Here is a 16850-nt window from a genome sequence, read left to right on the forward strand (position 1 = left end):
AAAAAAAAAAAAAAAAAAAAAAAAAGAAAAATAAAATAACATATACTGAAAATAAGTAGAACGAATAAGTAAAAAAGGTATGAGAAGAAATCAACTCAGTAGGCAACAAACCATAGAGAAAATTAACAAAGTTGAAAATTGGTTCTTTGAAAAGATTAACAAAATTGCTAAACCCCTAGGTAGACTGAGTAAGAAATAGTTTTTTAAAAAAGAAAGAGAAGTCATAATTTGCCAACAGTAGGAGTAAAAGGGGATTTCAGATTCTACAGACATCAAAGGGATAATAATGGAATATTATGAAAAACTTCATGTCAATAAATTCAATAACATAGATGACATGGGCAAATTCTTCAAAAATATAACTTAAAATTCATATAGCCTGGTGCAGTGGCTCATGCCTGTAATCCCAGCACTTTGGGAGGCCAAGGCAGGTAGATCACCCGAGGTCGGGAGTTCAAGACCAGCCTGACCAACACGGAGACACCCTGTCTCTACTAAAAATACAAAATTAGCCAGGCATGGTGGCGCATGCCTGTAATCCCAGCTACTCGGGAGGCTGAGGCAGGAGAATCGCTTGAACCCGGGAGGCAGAGGTTGTGGTGAGCCGAGATCGCACCATTGCACTCTAGCCTGGGCAAAAAGAGCGAAACTCTGTCTCAAAAAAAAAAAAAAAAATTCACATAAAACACAAACCTTACATATTTACTTAAAAAATCAAATTATCAAAACCTTTTCAGAAAGAAATTGGCAGGTCCAGATAGTTTCACTGATGAATTCTGTCAAATACAACTCAGAAAGAAACAACACTCATCTTACAGAAACTTCTGAAAAGAGAGAAGGAAAAACTCCCTAACTCATTTTATTTATTTACTTATTTAATTCTTATTTTTGAGATAGAGTCTTGCTCTGTTGCTCAGTCTGGAGTACAGTGGCATGATCTCAGCTCTCTGCAACCTCCATCTACCGGGTTCAAGTGATTCTCCTGCCTCAGCCTCCCGAGTAGCTGGGACTACAGGCGTGTGCCACCACGTCCGGCTACTTTTTGTATTTTTAGTTACAGATGGGGTTTCACCATGTTGGCCAGGCTGGTCTTGAACTCCTGACCTCAGGTGAGCTTCCCGTCTTGGCCTCCTAAAGTGTTGATATTACAGGCATGAGCCACCATGCCTGGCCTATTTAATTAAATTAATTAATTTATTTAGAGACAGAGTTTTGCCCTTGTTGCCCAGAATGGAGTGCAATGGCGCGACCTCAGCTCACTGCAACCTCCACCTCCCAGGTTCAAGTGATTCTCCTGCCTCAGCCTCCTGAGTAGCTGGGATTACAGGCACCTGCCACCATGCCCAGCTAATTTTTTGTATTTTTAGTAGAGATGGGGTTTCACCATGTTGGCCAGCCTGGTCTTGAACTCCTGACCTCAGGTGATCCATCTGCCTTGGCCTCCCAAAGTGCTGGGATTACAGGTGTGAGCCACTGTGCCCAGTCCCTAACTCATTTTATGAGGATAGAATACTCTGATATAAACCTGAAAATACATTACAAAAAATAAAATAAAATTACAGACCAATATCTCTCGATATTTAACAAAATGTTAGCAAATCAAGTCTAGTAATACATTAAAAAACCTAACACATCATTACAAATTGGGTTTATTTCAGGATAAGGAATAGTCAATGTCATCTACCATATGAAAAGAATAAAGCAGAAAAGGCATATGATCATTTCAATATACGTAAAGAAAATATCTGACAAAATACAAGAGCCATTGATGACAAAAACCCTTTTCAAATGAGGAAGAGAATATTATTTTCTTAATCTGACAATGAGCAACTATGAAAAATCTAATCTAATATCCAATTTAATGGTACAATATTGAATACTTTTCTCCAAAGTTCAGAAAGAAGCCAAGGATGTCCACTCTCATCACTTCTATTCAGTATTGTACTGGTGGTGTAAGCAAGTGCGATAAAGCAAGAAAAAAAAAGCCATAAATTTTTTTTTTTTTTTTGAGACGGAGTCTCGCTCTGCCGCCCAGGCTGGAGTGCAGTGGCCGGATCTCAGCTCACTGCAAGCTCCACCTCCCGGGTTCACGCCATTCTCCTGCCTCAGCCTCCCGAGTAGCTGGGACTACAGGCGCCCGTCATCTCGCCCGGCTAGTTTTCTGTATTTTTTAGTAGAGACGGGGTTTCACCGTGTTCGCCAGGATGGTCTTGATCTCCTGACCTCGTGATCCACCCGTCTCGGCCTCCCAAAGTGCTGGGATTACAGGCTTGAGCCACCGCGCCCGGCCATAAATGTTTTTTAAAAAAGGAGATGAAACTATCTCTGTTTGAAGATGAAAGGATTATTTACACAGAAAAACCTGAGGAATCTACAAGACGACTAAGTGAATTTAGCAAAATTACAGAATATAAAATTAATAGATAAAAATAAGTTATATTTTAATATTAGCAGCAAACAATCAGAAAATAAAATAAAACCAATTCCATTTATAATGGGATCAAAAACCATAAAATACTTAAGCATAAATTTTGACAATATATGTGCAAGACCTGTATTAATAAAACTTTAAGACCACTGCTGAGAGAACATGAGACCTTAAAAAATGGGGAGATACATTATGCTCATGAATTATAAGATGCATTATTACTAAGGTGTTGATTCTTCCCAAATTGATCTACATACTCAGTGTTACTGTAATCACAATTCCACTTCTTTTTGCATAGAAACTGACAAGCTGATTCTAAAATTTATATGGAAATACAAACAACCTAGAATATCCAAAGTAATCTTGAAAAAGAAGACCAAGTTGGCAGCATTTACAATAGCTGACATTTCAGGACTTTCATATATGTTCATATACTCCTTATTAAAAAAAAAAAAAAAAAGAGAGAGAGAGAGAGAGACTATGTTGCCCAGGCTGGTCTCAAACTCCTGGGCTCAAGCAATCCTGCACAATCTTGGTTCACTGCAACCTCTGCCTCTCAGATTCAAGCAATTGTCCTGCCTCAGCCTCCCGAGCAGCTGGGACTATAGGCGTACGCCAGCATGCCTGGCTAATTTTTGTATTTTCAGTAGAGACGGAGTTTTGCCATGTTGACCAGGCTGGTCTCGAACTCCTGACCTCAGGTGATCCGCCTGCCTCAGCCTCCCAAAGTGCTCGGATTACAGGCATGAACCACCACACCTGACCATATTCATACAGTGGGTTACTACTCATCATAAGAAAGGATTAAACTACTGACACACGACGGAGATGGATCTCAAAAACATTGAGTGAAACCTTAGAAGGAGTGTACATTTATATAATTCCATTGTATGGAGTTCTAGAAAATGCAAAGCTAATCTATGGTGGAAAACTATACAGTACAAAGGTTGCCTCTTGGTGAGTGGGGGCAAAAACTGAAGGGGCCTGAAAGAACTTTAAATGAATCTTGAACTTTAGTTAATATTCATACTGAAGTAATTGGGAGTGAAGTATACTTACGTCTGCAACTTACTTTGAACATGTCAAATAAGATCGATGATTACTTAGAGAGATGAAAATATGCACAGTCATCCGATCAAGCAAATATAGCAAAATGTCAACTGAGCTGAATATGTGGATGTTATTTAAATAATTATTTCAACTGTTCTGAATGTTTAAAAATTTTCATAATGAAACGTTGGGGGAAAAATTGTGCTTTCAATTCCTCTGTGCTCTCACGTTGCCTGTACAAACTGTAACTGAATTTCTATGAAGTAAGCCAAAGGAGCGGGGGTGCTATTCTCAGAGTCATATTATCTTAAAAAAAAGTCTTAATATAAGAAATAAACTAAAGCATTCCTTCTCATCAAAGATGTAACTTAAATTGTATAGTGACTTTAGCTTCACACTGTATATATAATGACTCTGGCTCAGATGGGGGAAGTTCTGCAGCTTCATGCCCTGTGCCTTAGCTTAGATGCTTATTTTCAAGGTTAGTCATTTAAAGATGGGCACCTGCCCAGACTACAGCCTTAGCACAAGAAAATATATTCACTGAACTTGGCATCTCAGGGTGAAATGCAAAGCTCATACAATGTCAACAAATCAAAACACATTTCAAGGATGCCAAGAAAAACTTACCTTTTACTGTTCAGGAGGGGCAGTCACCTGAGAGATTACAGATCCAATGTTCATACCTTCCAAAAAACACCTTTTGAGTTTCATTACCTTTATCAAGAGATGCTCCAGCCATATGGTAAAAACTCAGTGCAGTGTCCACATCATTAATGTTCTTTAGGAAAGTAAAGAAGTTCTCCACCTCCTGAAATGTCAGACCCTGAAAGAGGAAAGACAGCAAGGTAAGGCAGGACCTATAACAAAAAGCAGCACAATATGCACAGGTGTGATTCACGTCTGCAAATCAGAACTTTATGCTCATGTCTGGAACAGAAATGGAATAAATTAGTCAAGGAATGTCAAACTCTTAAATAGCAGGGGAACAAACCTCTTGAATTCTACCCTGAGAAAGGCAAACTGGCTAGCTGCTTCCCTTTCACATGTAAAATCTCAAAGCTGCTTACAGTGATGGCTGAGTGTCTTTTTTTTTTTTTTTTTTTTTTGAGACGGAGTCTCGCTCTGTCACCCAGGCTGGAGTGCAGTGGCCGGATCTCAGCTCACTGCAAGCTCCGCCTCCCGGGTTCACGCCATTCTCCTGCCTCAGCCTCCCGAGTAGCTGGGACTACAGGCGCCTGCCACCTCGCCCGGCTAAGTTTTTGTATTTTTAGTAGAGACGGGGTTTCACTGTGTTAGCCAGGATGGTCTCGATCTCCTGACCTCGTGATCCGCCCGTCTCGGCCTCCCAAAGTGCTGGGATTACAGGCTTGAGCCACCGCGCCCGGCCGATGGCTGAGTATCTTAATGAAAATATTTCTTTTTTTCTTTTTTTGAGACAGAGTTTTGCTCTGTCGCCCAGGCTGGAGGGCAATGGCATGATCTCGGCTCACTGCAACCTCTGCCTCCCAGGTTGAAGCAATTCTTCTACCTCAGCCTCCCGAGTAGCTAGGATTACAGGTGCGTACCACCATGCCCAGTTAATTTTTATATTTTTAGTAGAAACAGGGTTTCATCATGTTGGCCAGACTGGCCTTGAACTCCTGACCTCAGGTGATTCACCCACCTCAGCCTCCCAAAGTGCTGAGATTACAGGTCTGAGCCACTGCACCTGGCCTAATGAAAATATTTCTAACTATGCTCTCCAATTAGACACACTATCAATTATGACACTTCCTAATTGGGCTATAGCTACTTGACCTGTTATACATCTTAAGAAGTAAAATCAGAGTCAGGACTTCCAGTTTAATAGTCTGCTCACAGGCCAGCTAAGCTTTTTGAGGCTTAAGCTAATTAAAGAATCACCAAAGTCAGTGATACGCAGGGGAAGGGTGTTGGTATTTAGCAAAACCCAAGTAATGGGGAAGCTGTTCATTATCTCAAATTAAAAGCTACTCACAAAGTAATTTGCCACTTAACTTTAATCTAATGATATTCTGTGAATGACGACTTTTTTTCAAAAGCTGTTCAAAGACTTGCTGATCTCTAATTCTACCTTCTATGATGGATCGAGAAAAAGTAGTTATAGAAATAGGGGCTACTGGGAATTCTTTTTTTTTTTTTTTTTTTGAGACGGGAGTCTTGCTCTGTCGCCCTGGCTAGAGTGCAGTGGCCGGATCTCAGCTCACTGCAAGCTCTGCCTCCTGGGTCTCCACCATTCTCCCGCCTCAGCCTCCCGAGTAGCTGGGACTACAGGCGTCTGCCACCTCACCCGGCTAGTTTTTTGTATTTTTCAGTAGAGACGGGGTTTCACCGTGTTAGCCAGGATGGTCTCGATCTCCTGACCTCGTGATCCGCCCGTCTCGGCCTCCCAAAGTGCTGGGATTACAGGCTTGAGCCACCGCGCCCGGCCTGGGAATTCTTTTATTGGGAGGAAGATTCGTCCTATTTGCCTTTTCCCCGCTTCCCACGCATCATGCTGTGATAGAAATAAATGCAGTTTCTAAGAAAGGAAAACACTGGGAAATGTCCTAGATGTCCCAGACACTGATGTTAATGGCTTTTAATGAAGCATCAGGTCCTTAAAGGGCTGCAGATGTAGACTGGCTTCTACTTAGTGCTGCTCCTCTTGCAATTTTCATTTTCCCAAACTGCAGAGCCCAGGAACTCACATCAGGAACTCAGTAATAAGCAAATCTTAATACAATCTACAGTTCTTTCCTGGTACTCTCCAAACTGGGTCAATTGTATGTTTCTCATCTCATCAAACTGAAAGCTAAAAGACTGTATGAGGCTGGGTGCATGATTCATGCCTGTAATTCCAGCACTTTGGGAGGCCAAGGCAGGAGAATCGCTTGAGCTCAGTGACCAGTCTGGGCAACATGGCGAAACCTCATCTTTACAAAAAATACAAAAAATGTTAGTGAGTGTGGTGTCGTGTGCCTGTAGGACCAGCTATTTGGGAGGCTGAGGTGGGAGGATCGCTTGAGCCTGGGAGGCAGAGGTTGCAGGGAGCTGAGATCATGCCACAGCACTCCAGCCTGGGTGACAGGGCTAGACGCTGTCTCAAAAACAAAACACAATAAAAAAGACTGTATGATTATGTCACATGATCTTTTATTTTTTTTTTTCCCTTAGAATCATAGAACTTAAAAAACTTTATTGTGGAATATGATGACTATATAGAAAGGCACATAAAACATAAATGTACAACTTATCAAACTGATGAAAGTGAACACCCATAGAACCTTCATTTAGGTCAAGGCACAGACTATTATCAGCATCTCAGAAGCCTCCTCTCTCCCCACAACATGCCCCTTCCTAATCATAAACTCCAGCCCCTGCCCAACCCCTACTGACAATAACCACTATTCTGACTTTTAGGGAATTCATTTCCTTGCTTTTTTAAAAATAGCATTTTTATAAGTAAATAGCATATTTACAAAAACCATTGCTTAATTTTATCTACTGTGGAACAGCATAAATGGAATCATGGAGTAGGCATTCTGTTATATATGCTTCTCTCTTTAAGATTTGTTCATGTTTTTGTGTGTATCTGTAGTTCATCAATTTTTATTGCTATAAAGTATTTCATTGTGTGAATATACCACGATTTGTTTATTCATTCTATTTGGGCTGTTTCCAATTTTTGTCAATTATGAACAGTGGTTCATCTGTACTTAGCATTTATTCAAACATTTATAGAGTACCGGCCGGGTGTGGTGGCTCACACCTGTAATCCCAGCACTCTGGGAGGCCGAGGCGGGCAGATCACCTGAGGTTGGAAGTTCGAGATCAGCCTGACTAACATGGAGAAATCCTATCTCTACTAAAAATACAAAAAAATTAGCTGGGTGTGGTGGTACATGCCTGCAATTCCAGCTACTTGGGAGGCTGAGGCAGGAGAGGTGAGCATGGGAGATGGAGGCTGCAGTGAGTCGAGACTGTGCCATTGCACTCCACCCTGGGCAACAAGAGTGAAACTCCATCTCAAAACAAAACAAAACAACGAAAAAACAAAAAACAAACATTTATAGAGTACCTACTATGTACCAAGTGCTGTAATTTTTGGTAGTGGGCTAGAAGGCCTATATTATATGCTTTTTCCCTAATTTGAGGTCACTCTCTTGGCTTTGCCTTAGAGCACCCAGAGTTAGGTCTCATTATGGATGCCATAGTATGCTATTTAATGCAGGCACTAGGTAGAATCAAATTTAGAGGACAATTCCATAGGATTAGAAGTACAGGTTGTACAATATCATTGCTTGTGGATGGACACATTAATAATCTTCCTTTCCCTTCCATCAAAAGACACATAAAGGTGGAAGCAACCCAAAAGTCTACCGACGGATGAATGGATAAACAACGCGGCGCATACGCACAATGGAATATCGTCTAGCCTTTAAAAGGAAGAAGATTCTGACACAAGCTACAGGATGATGGGCCTTGAAAACATTATGCCAAGTGAAATACACTAGCCACAAAGGACAAAAGACAGTACTATGTGACTGCACTAATACGAGGTACTGAGAGTAGTCAAAGATGGTGGTTGTAAGCAGCTGGGAGAGGGAGAATGAGGAGCTATTATTTAATTATTCAATGGTAAGGAGTTCTGGTTTGGGAAGATGAACGGGTTCCGGAAATAGATGTGTATTTTACCACACACAACACACATTCATACACAACATGCTAAAGCTCTTTTACTTTTCTTATTAAGGTATAAACTCCTGTAGGAGTTGGAGAGTTATGGGACTAAGTTATTGAAAGGGTATTTGAGGCTAAAAGGTTAACATAAAGGTCCTGAAACAGTTAGGGCAAGGTAGAAGAAATGTCTCCCACTCTGATGATCAACAACCTCTAATGTTTGTTAGTTTCTTTTTTTTTTTTTTTTGAGACAGAGTCTCGCTCAGTCACCCAGGCTGGAGTGCAGTGGCGTGATCTCCGCTCACGGCAAGCTCCGCCTCCCGGGTTCACGCCATTCTCCTGCCTCAGCCTCCCAAGTAGCTGGGACTACAGGCGCCTGCCACCTCGCCCGGCTAAGTTTTTGTATTTTTAGTAGAGACGGGGTTTCACTGTGTTAGCCAGGATGGTCTCGATCTCCTGACCTTGTGATCCGCCTGTCTCGGCCTCCCTGAGTGCTGGGATTACAGGCGTGAGCCACCGCGCCCGGCCTGTTTGTTAGTTTCTAACAAACCCTGTGAAACCTCAAATACTACAGCTCAAGACCGGAGTGCTTATGCTGTGAATTCTATGAGGACAGAGAGAGAGAGAGAGAGAGAACAACCTAAACTGAATGGCTATTCATTTGGTGATTTAGAAAAAGAGTGGGCTGCAAATCACATTATATAACTATTAAATCTAAATATACAACACTATACTTTTATCATAAAGATATAATAAAAAATTTTATTGAGCACTTACTAATCACTTAGCATTATGCCAAGAACAGTGAGGGAAATTGCATTGGACACAGGCCTTGATTTTATGGAGCTTACTATTTAGATAGACCTCCTTAAAGAAAAGATGATGTCAGTCACAAAATTCTTATTTTTTTGGTAACTACTATAGTAAAAATCCAGAGGGCTATTAGAAAAAAGCTACAGTAAGACTATAACATGAGCTTTATGGCTGGTAAGATGGAAAGTGAAAGGATATGCTTATTGCAAATTGAGTTGTTTGGACATGAAGGCTACAGCTTATGAAACAATCTATTGGCAGGTGACTAGAACTGCAGACATAATAGTCAAAAGGAACTGCCTCTTAGAGGAGTTACTGTGACTAACTGTTCAACAAACTGGTTATCTATTTACCTTTGGAAAGATGGACTTATATAAAACCGGGCTCTAGGTGACTATAAAAAGAAGATAAGATTAATAATAGTTTGTAGACAATAGATATATTTCTTTAGGATGTTTAAAAATTAATTTAACATTAGGAAGTCGTTAAGCAAGTAAATAGAATTGTCTCTCAAAACTAAAAGCAGGGCCGGGTGTGGTGGCTCACGCCTGTAATCCCAGCACTTTGGGAGGTCGAGGCAGGTGGATCACCTGAGGTCAGGAGTTCGGGACCAGCCTGGCCAAACATGGTGAAACCCTGTCTCTACTAAAAATACAAAATTATCTGGGCATGGTGGTGCACGCCTGTAATCCCAGCTATTCAGGAGGCTGAGGCAGGGGAATTGCTTGAACCTGGGAGGCAAAGGTAGGAGTGAGCCAAGATCGCACCATTGTACTCCAGCCCGGGTGACATGAGCAAAACTCTGTCTCCAAAAAAAAAAAAGCAGTGGATAAAACTTTTAGAAGAAAACACAGGAGATGCTGAGCACAGTGGCTCAGCCCAAAGTGCTGGCCTGTAATCCCAGCACTTTGGGAGGCCAAGGTGGGCAGATCACTTGAGCCCAGAAGTTTGAGATCAGCTGGCCAACATGGCAAAACCCTGTCTCTACTAAAAATACAAAAATTAGCCAGCCATGGTGGTACGCACCTGTAGTCCCAGCTACTCAGGAGGCTGAGGAATGAGAATTGCGTGAACCCAGGAGGTGGAGGTTGTAGTGAGCCAAGATCATGCCACTGCATTCCAGCCTGGGCAACAGTGAAACTCTGTCTCAAAACAAAAACAAAAAAAAAACAAAAACAAAAAAACACATAGGATAATCCCAGCACTTTGGGAGGCCGAGACGGGCGGATCACGAGGTCAGGAGATCAAGACCATCCTGGCTAACATGGTGAAACCCCATCTCTACTAAAAATTACAAAAAACTAGCCGGGCGAGGTGGCGGGCGCCTGTAGTCCCAGCTACTCGGGAGGCTGAGGCAGGAGAATGGCGTAAACCTGGGAGGCGGAGCTTGCAGTGAGCTGCGATCTGGCCACTGCACTCCAGCCTGGGCGACAGAGCGAGACTCCGTCTCAAAAAAAAAAAAAAAAAAAACCAAAAAAAAACCACACACACACAGGAGAAAATCTTCATGACCCTGACTAAGGCAAGAGTTCTTAGATGACACCCAAAGCACAATCCATAAAGGAAAAAAAACTGATTGGTTAGACTTCATCAAAATTTAAAAAATTTGGGCTTCAAAATAATGAGAAAACAGAAAAATCACAAGCTAGGAGAAAATACTTGAAAATCATATATTTGATAAAGGACTTGAATCCAGGTCAGGCACAGTGGCTCACACCTGTAATCCCAGCACTTTGGGACACCAAAGCAGGTGGATCACCTCAGGTAGGGTGTTCGAGACCAGCCTAACCAATACGGTGAAATCCCGTCTCTACTAAAAATACAAAAATTAGCCAGGCTGTAGTGGCGGGCGCCTGGTAATCCCAGTGACTCAGGAGGCTGAGGCAGGAGAACTGCTCGAACCTGGGAGGCAGAGGTTCAAGTGAGCTAAGATTGCGCCACTGCACTCTAGCCTGGGCGACAGAGGGAGATCCTGTCTCAAAAAAATAAAAAAAAAAAAAAGGACTTGTATCCAGAATTATATAAACAACTATTATAACTCAATATATGGGAAGTCCAACAACCTGATTTTAAAAAGATGTGAATAGACAGTTTACCAAACAAGACAAGTGAAAGGCTAATAAGTACACGAAACAATGCTTAGCACCATTAGGAAAATACAAATTAAAATCACAATGATATACCACTACACACCTATCAGAATGACTGTAAGAAAGAAGACAGACAATAACAGGTGTTGATGAGGGTGTGGAGAAACTGGAACTCTTGTACATTCACGTGGAAATGTAAAATGGTTCCGCCACTTTGGAAAACGGTTTAGCAGTTTCTCAAAAAATTAAATTTACCATATAACCCAGCTACTTCACTCCTAGGAATCTTCAACAAAAATGAAAACACAGGTCTGCAGGATGACTTCTATGCAATGTTCACAGCAGCATTATTCCTAATAGCCCAAAACTGGAAACAATCCAAATGTGAATGGATAAATAAAATTTATCTAAGCAATAAAATGCCATTTACTCTTCTGCAATATAAAATAATAAACGATTAATATAAGCATCTATATAAACTTTAAAAATATTGTGCTAAGTAAAAGAAGCCAGACACAAAAGACTATCTTATTATATTATTGCATTTATATGAAATGTCCAGTAAATGCAAGTCTATAGAGACTGAAAGCCGTTTTATAGTTGTCTGGGGCTAGGGTAGAAATGAGTAATTGCCTGGGGCTAGGTAGAAATGACTGAAAGCTAGCAAGAGGGATCTTTTTGGTGTGATGGAAATGTTCTAAAACTGAATGGCAGTGATAATTGCATAATTTCACTGCAATTTTACTAAATTTACTGCAAATTTACTAAAAATCACTAAAATTACTAAAAAATCACTGAATTGTACAGTTAAAATGGGTAACTTAAGGTATATAAATTATACCTCGAAAAAAGTTGTTAAAAAATACAAAGCAGTCAGTGTAGATGAGAAAAGGAAAATGTAGCTTCCTTTGGAGTCAGCTGTAAAGCGAGATATCTAGTGCTGACAGGCCATGATGAGTGCAAACACACTGTAATGGATGATTCCCTCATCCTGCCTTTTAATCAGTCATAGCAAATCCATCTACCAGGAGCCAATCTAATTGCCCAAGTTCTGCCTGTGGCCCACTGAAGAAAACAGTCTCCTTCCTTCCTTATACCCCATGCCTCTCAACAATCTTGTCATGTATCCTCTGCTCAATCTCCTGCTTAGCTTTTTTTTTTTTTTTGAGACAGAGTCTCACTCTGTTGTCTAGGCTGGAGTGCAATGGAGCAATCTTGGTTCACTGCAACCTTCGCCTCCCAGGTTCAAGCAATTCTCCTGCCTTAGCCTCCCAAGTAGCTGGGAATACAGGCACCTGCCACCATGGCTGGTTAATTTTTTGTATTTTTAGTAGAGATGTGCTTTCGTCATGTTGGCCAGGCTGGTCTTGAACTCCTGACCTCAGGTGATCCACCTACGTTGGCCTCCCAAAGTGCTGGGATTACAGGCGTGAGCCACTGCGCCCGGCCTCTCCTGCCTAGTTTTAAAACAATTTTAATTAATATTTTTATACCAAGTACAAAGCAATTCTTTCTGAACGCTGTCCTACATGTGGTCCATGTTACTTATTTCTTGGGTACCTTTCAGAGGTATTACTATGCCTGTCTTGCTCTAATAAAGCATCTTCCTATTGCAAACCCCAGACTTTTCTTCAACTGTTGCCTGGGAGCAGGGGAAATTATACCATTTCTATTACTTATATTTCTACAAGTATCTAATCTTTCTGAAACATCACTTTCTTCATATCTTCATCTCTTCCACTCACAACATGTCCATGATTTCCTACTATCAACTGGATAAACCCCCAAACTTCTTTAGCCTGGGATTTACGGTCCTCCACCATCTGCTTCCATAACTTACCTTTCTAGCTATCTTCCTAAGAATCTTAGGCTGGAACCTGGCAACACTGGTTTTGTTTCCCTAAAAACTTGTGCTTATTTAAACCATGGAGAATAAGGAGTGGCAACAAACAGGATGATTAGTAAGAAGATTATGGACTCTGGAATAAGAATAAAGCTTTGAATCCTGGTGCCACCTTCCTAAGACAGTGTGTGATCTCAGGTTAATAACTAAGGCTCAGAGGACTATTTCTCACCTGAAAAATGATAATTCTATCTAATATCTACCAAGCAGGTAGATAGATAAGGTATGTAAAATGTCTAGTACACAGAAAGTACTCCGTAAGTGGTAGGTATGAGTGCTTAGTAATTTGGCAGGCTAATTACTACAGAACTAGTGATAATGCATTTATTCTACTAAGCTCTGAAGTAGGCTGTCTTCTCTGGAATGCTAGAATATGTAGGATCTTGAGGGATAGGGAATAGAGGAAAAGTTGATGTAAATGAAATTCATTGTCAGGAAAGTAATAGAGAGAAAACTCATAAAACTAAATCTCCTACAGTAATTCATAGCTTAGTACTCCTTTGGGGGAAGTGCAGGTTTCAAAGCTAATTAGTAAAAAAAAAAAAAAAAAAAAAAAAAAAGTAGAGTTCTAGACTTTTTAGTTTTATGGCCACATCTCACATGCTATACTACATAGTGACTGGCAGGCACCTAATATTTGGAGTTAATGAGTTTTCAAGGGGTATGCTAGCAATTTCTAGAATCTGATATTCTACAGATGACTAACGTGGATCAAATATCTGAGAATAAGTGAAAAAGGTGAGCTCACATATATTATCCACAGATGATATGAAAACTTAATCATCTAATAGTTTTATTAGAACTGTTTGATAAGTACTAACTGCTTAATGGCTAGTAGCAGAATTAATAAGCAATCATATATACAGAAGGCTGTCGGGGATAGGGTTATGACAGGAAACACTTAGCAAAATAAAATGTCTTTATAAGCTTCTGCTTGTCAAAATTCTACTCCACATTTAAGACCAAACTCGAATTGTACTTCCTCCAAGAAATCTTACTCGGTCTCTTCCGCTGGTTCTAATCTTCCTCCTTAGTGCTTCAAAAAGATCTCATACCTTTAATAGAGTACTCAACACATTTATCATTGCATTTGACAAGCACTTACCACCATACGGAGGACATGCAAAGATGAGTAAGGCACGGCTTTCAAGAAGCTCAAAGCTAAGTGAGTTGCCTTGCTTTACATTTGTTTAAAATCTGTTTCATTCCAGTAGGAATGCTAAGTTCTCTGAGGCAGACACTGGTGTGCTCACTACTGCATTCCCAGTATTTAGAAGAGTGCTTGGCACATAGTAGGTGCTCAATAAATATTGAATATAAATGTGAATATAGAATTATAGAGTTCTTTGCATACATATTTTTCTCTTACTAGACTATTACAGACTTAAGAAATAGATATAGTTGTGCCGGGTGCAGTGGCTCACACCTGTAATCCCAGCATTTTGGGAGGCCAAGGTGGGCGGATCACAAGGTCAGGAGATTGAGACCATCCTGGCTAACACAGTGAAACCCCGTCTCTACTAAAAATACAAAAAAATTAGCTGGGCGTGGCAGTGGGCACCTGTAGTCCCAGCTACTCCGGAGGCTGAGGCAGAAGAATGGCGTGAACCTGGGAGGTGGAGCTTGCAGTGAGCCGAGATCAGGCCACTGCACTCCAGCCTGGGTAACAGAGCGAGACTCCATCTCAAAAAAAAAAAAAAAAAAAAAGAAAAGAAATATATATAGTTGTAAGGATAACGGATGGTCTTTTTCACAGCATCTGGCTTAGTGTCTTATACACAGCAATATCTGCCATTGAACTGAGTTATAATTTTCAATTTCATCCTTAAGAAGTTATTAGTAGCTTCTGCACTCATAGAGGATCACCACTGTGAATTACATTTATGAAGTCTCAGAAAACTCTTTGTTAAATAAAAACATAGTGGTTGTTCAGAGAATCAATAGAGTAATTTTCATCAAGCATGGCAGGTTCCCCAGTTCTTCAAACTATTACTTAGGGATAAAACAGCTAGGGACACTGATGGAGCATTGTATCTCCAGGGCAGTGACTCACAAGCCTAGCTGCACATTAGATTTACCTAGGAACCCTTTGTATTAGTCCGTTCTTTGCTGTTCATAAAGACATACCTGAGACTGGGTAATTTATAAAGGAAAGGTTTAATTGACTCACAGTTTTGCAGGGCTAGGGATACCTCAGGAAACTTACAGTCATGGTAGAAGGGGAAGCAAACATATCCTTCTTCACATGGCAGCAGGAAGAAGAATGAGTACCTGGTGAAGGGGGAAGCCTTTTATAAAACCATGAGATCTCATGAGAACTAACTCACTGTCATGAGAACAGGCTGGGGGAAACTGCCCCATGATTCAATTAGCTCCACCTGTTCCCTCCCAGGACATATGGGGATGATGGGAACTACAATTCAACATGAGATCTGGGTGGGGACACAGCCAAACCATATCACCCTTTAAGAAACACTTCTGGAATTTCTCATGCAGAGGGTTAAGAAAACCCCAAACCACTGATGCCCGGACTCACCTACTGAGCCTCTGATTTAATTGATTTGAAGAGGGCCCAAACAACCACACTCCTTAAAAATTCCTGAAGTGATCCCATTGTAGAGAAGCACTGCTTTAGAGGAACAGTATGATTAGGAGAAAAGCACTTTCTTATGGAAAAGACAAGATCTGGAATAGGAAGCCTTGGATTTTAGACCAGACTCTGAATGGGTTATTAACTTCTCTTTCTGTCTCTATATTCTCAAAAGCACAGTATCTAACAAGGCTGCTAGAAAGAAAGAGAAAAATGGCTGTGAAACATTTCATGGTCATTAATTTATAAGCAAAAATTTAATACCACCATTAGGACCTTCAACCTCTTAGGTCTTGTTTGATATCTTGATACAGAACCTCACACAGAAATTGATTAATGTCAGCCAAATGAAAACTTAGATTTTCATGTTAACAAATCCAAAGTGGAATGAAAGAAGCAATTAGAAAGCAGATGGCGATTCCCCTTTTATAGGAAATGGTCCTAGAGAGATGCACTCGTAACCTTAGGAGCAAAGGCCCTTCATTGACACTCACTTTAGTTAATTGCTATGTTCACAAACTATTTAATCAACATGAGAGGACAATCAATCTTAATCTCGTTGCTAACACAGGCTAGAAATTCTGGGCCAAAAGTAATTTAACACTGCAGATTTTCATCATCTGACAAAATCTGTCCTTTCATTTTAGAGCTCTTTTGCAAGATCTTCGGATCCTAAATTAACTCCTGTCAATGCTCAAATACTCTGTTCCTTCAAGGGAGATGTCTCCAATGCCCAATTTATTGCTTTTAAGTATAAATTCATAATGAAATATGAATTCATCTATCACGATAGATAATTAAAGTAAAATCAATATCTGGACCAACCTTTAAAAATAAGCCTGGTCAAAATAAAGGAGCATGTCTGAATGCAAACACTATATTTCCAGCATAGGGGCTAAAAAATCCACCTATACATTCGTAATCAGTTTTTTGAAATTACGATTTCCAACAGACATGAGCTAAGTACTGGGTAGTGTAGAAGTGCTCTATGGGAGATAAATGTTTTTTCTCTGTCACTTTCCATTAATGATGAGTTTTCCCCACAGCCAAGAAAACACGTGCTGTGGGAAAAGGCTGCACTGAGTTCACAGAAGCTGACACTTCCTCTCAGAGTCCAGCCTGCCCTCATTTGCAGCCCACAGCCTGGTTCAGAGGTCCTTTCAACTTTTCAACATCCAAGACAAGGAGGAAAAAGTCTGGCTGATAAGAAGGGCTTTCCACCAAGTTGGGGCAATGCTATGCATACAAGATTTCTTGCACAAAGACTAACTAGGAAAACTGGGACAAGCACTA

At 40.6% G+C, this 16850-nt stretch overlaps 1 protein-coding gene across 7 annotated transcripts in view; it reads right to left on the reverse strand.

Moving 5' to 3' along the window:
- MICU1 (mitochondrial calcium uptake 1) overlaps positions 1–16850 on the reverse strand; it is a 264855-nt gene that overhangs the window by 35947 nt on the left and 212058 nt on the right. For all 7 annotated transcript variants that reach the window (XM_031652265.1, XM_031652264.1, XM_017962952.2 and 4 more), the window contains one exon: positions 4196–4304. In XM_031652265.1, coding sequence (XP_031508125.1) covers positions 4196–4304 — 109 coding nt within the window. The remainder of the gene's footprint in view (positions 1–4195; positions 4305–16850) is intronic.

Source organism: Papio anubis, chromosome 11, assembly GCF_008728515.1.
Source record: "Papio anubis isolate 15944 chromosome 11, Panubis1.0, whole genome shotgun sequence".
Lineage (NCBI taxonomy): Eukaryota > Metazoa > Chordata > Mammalia > Primates > Cercopithecidae > Papio > Papio anubis.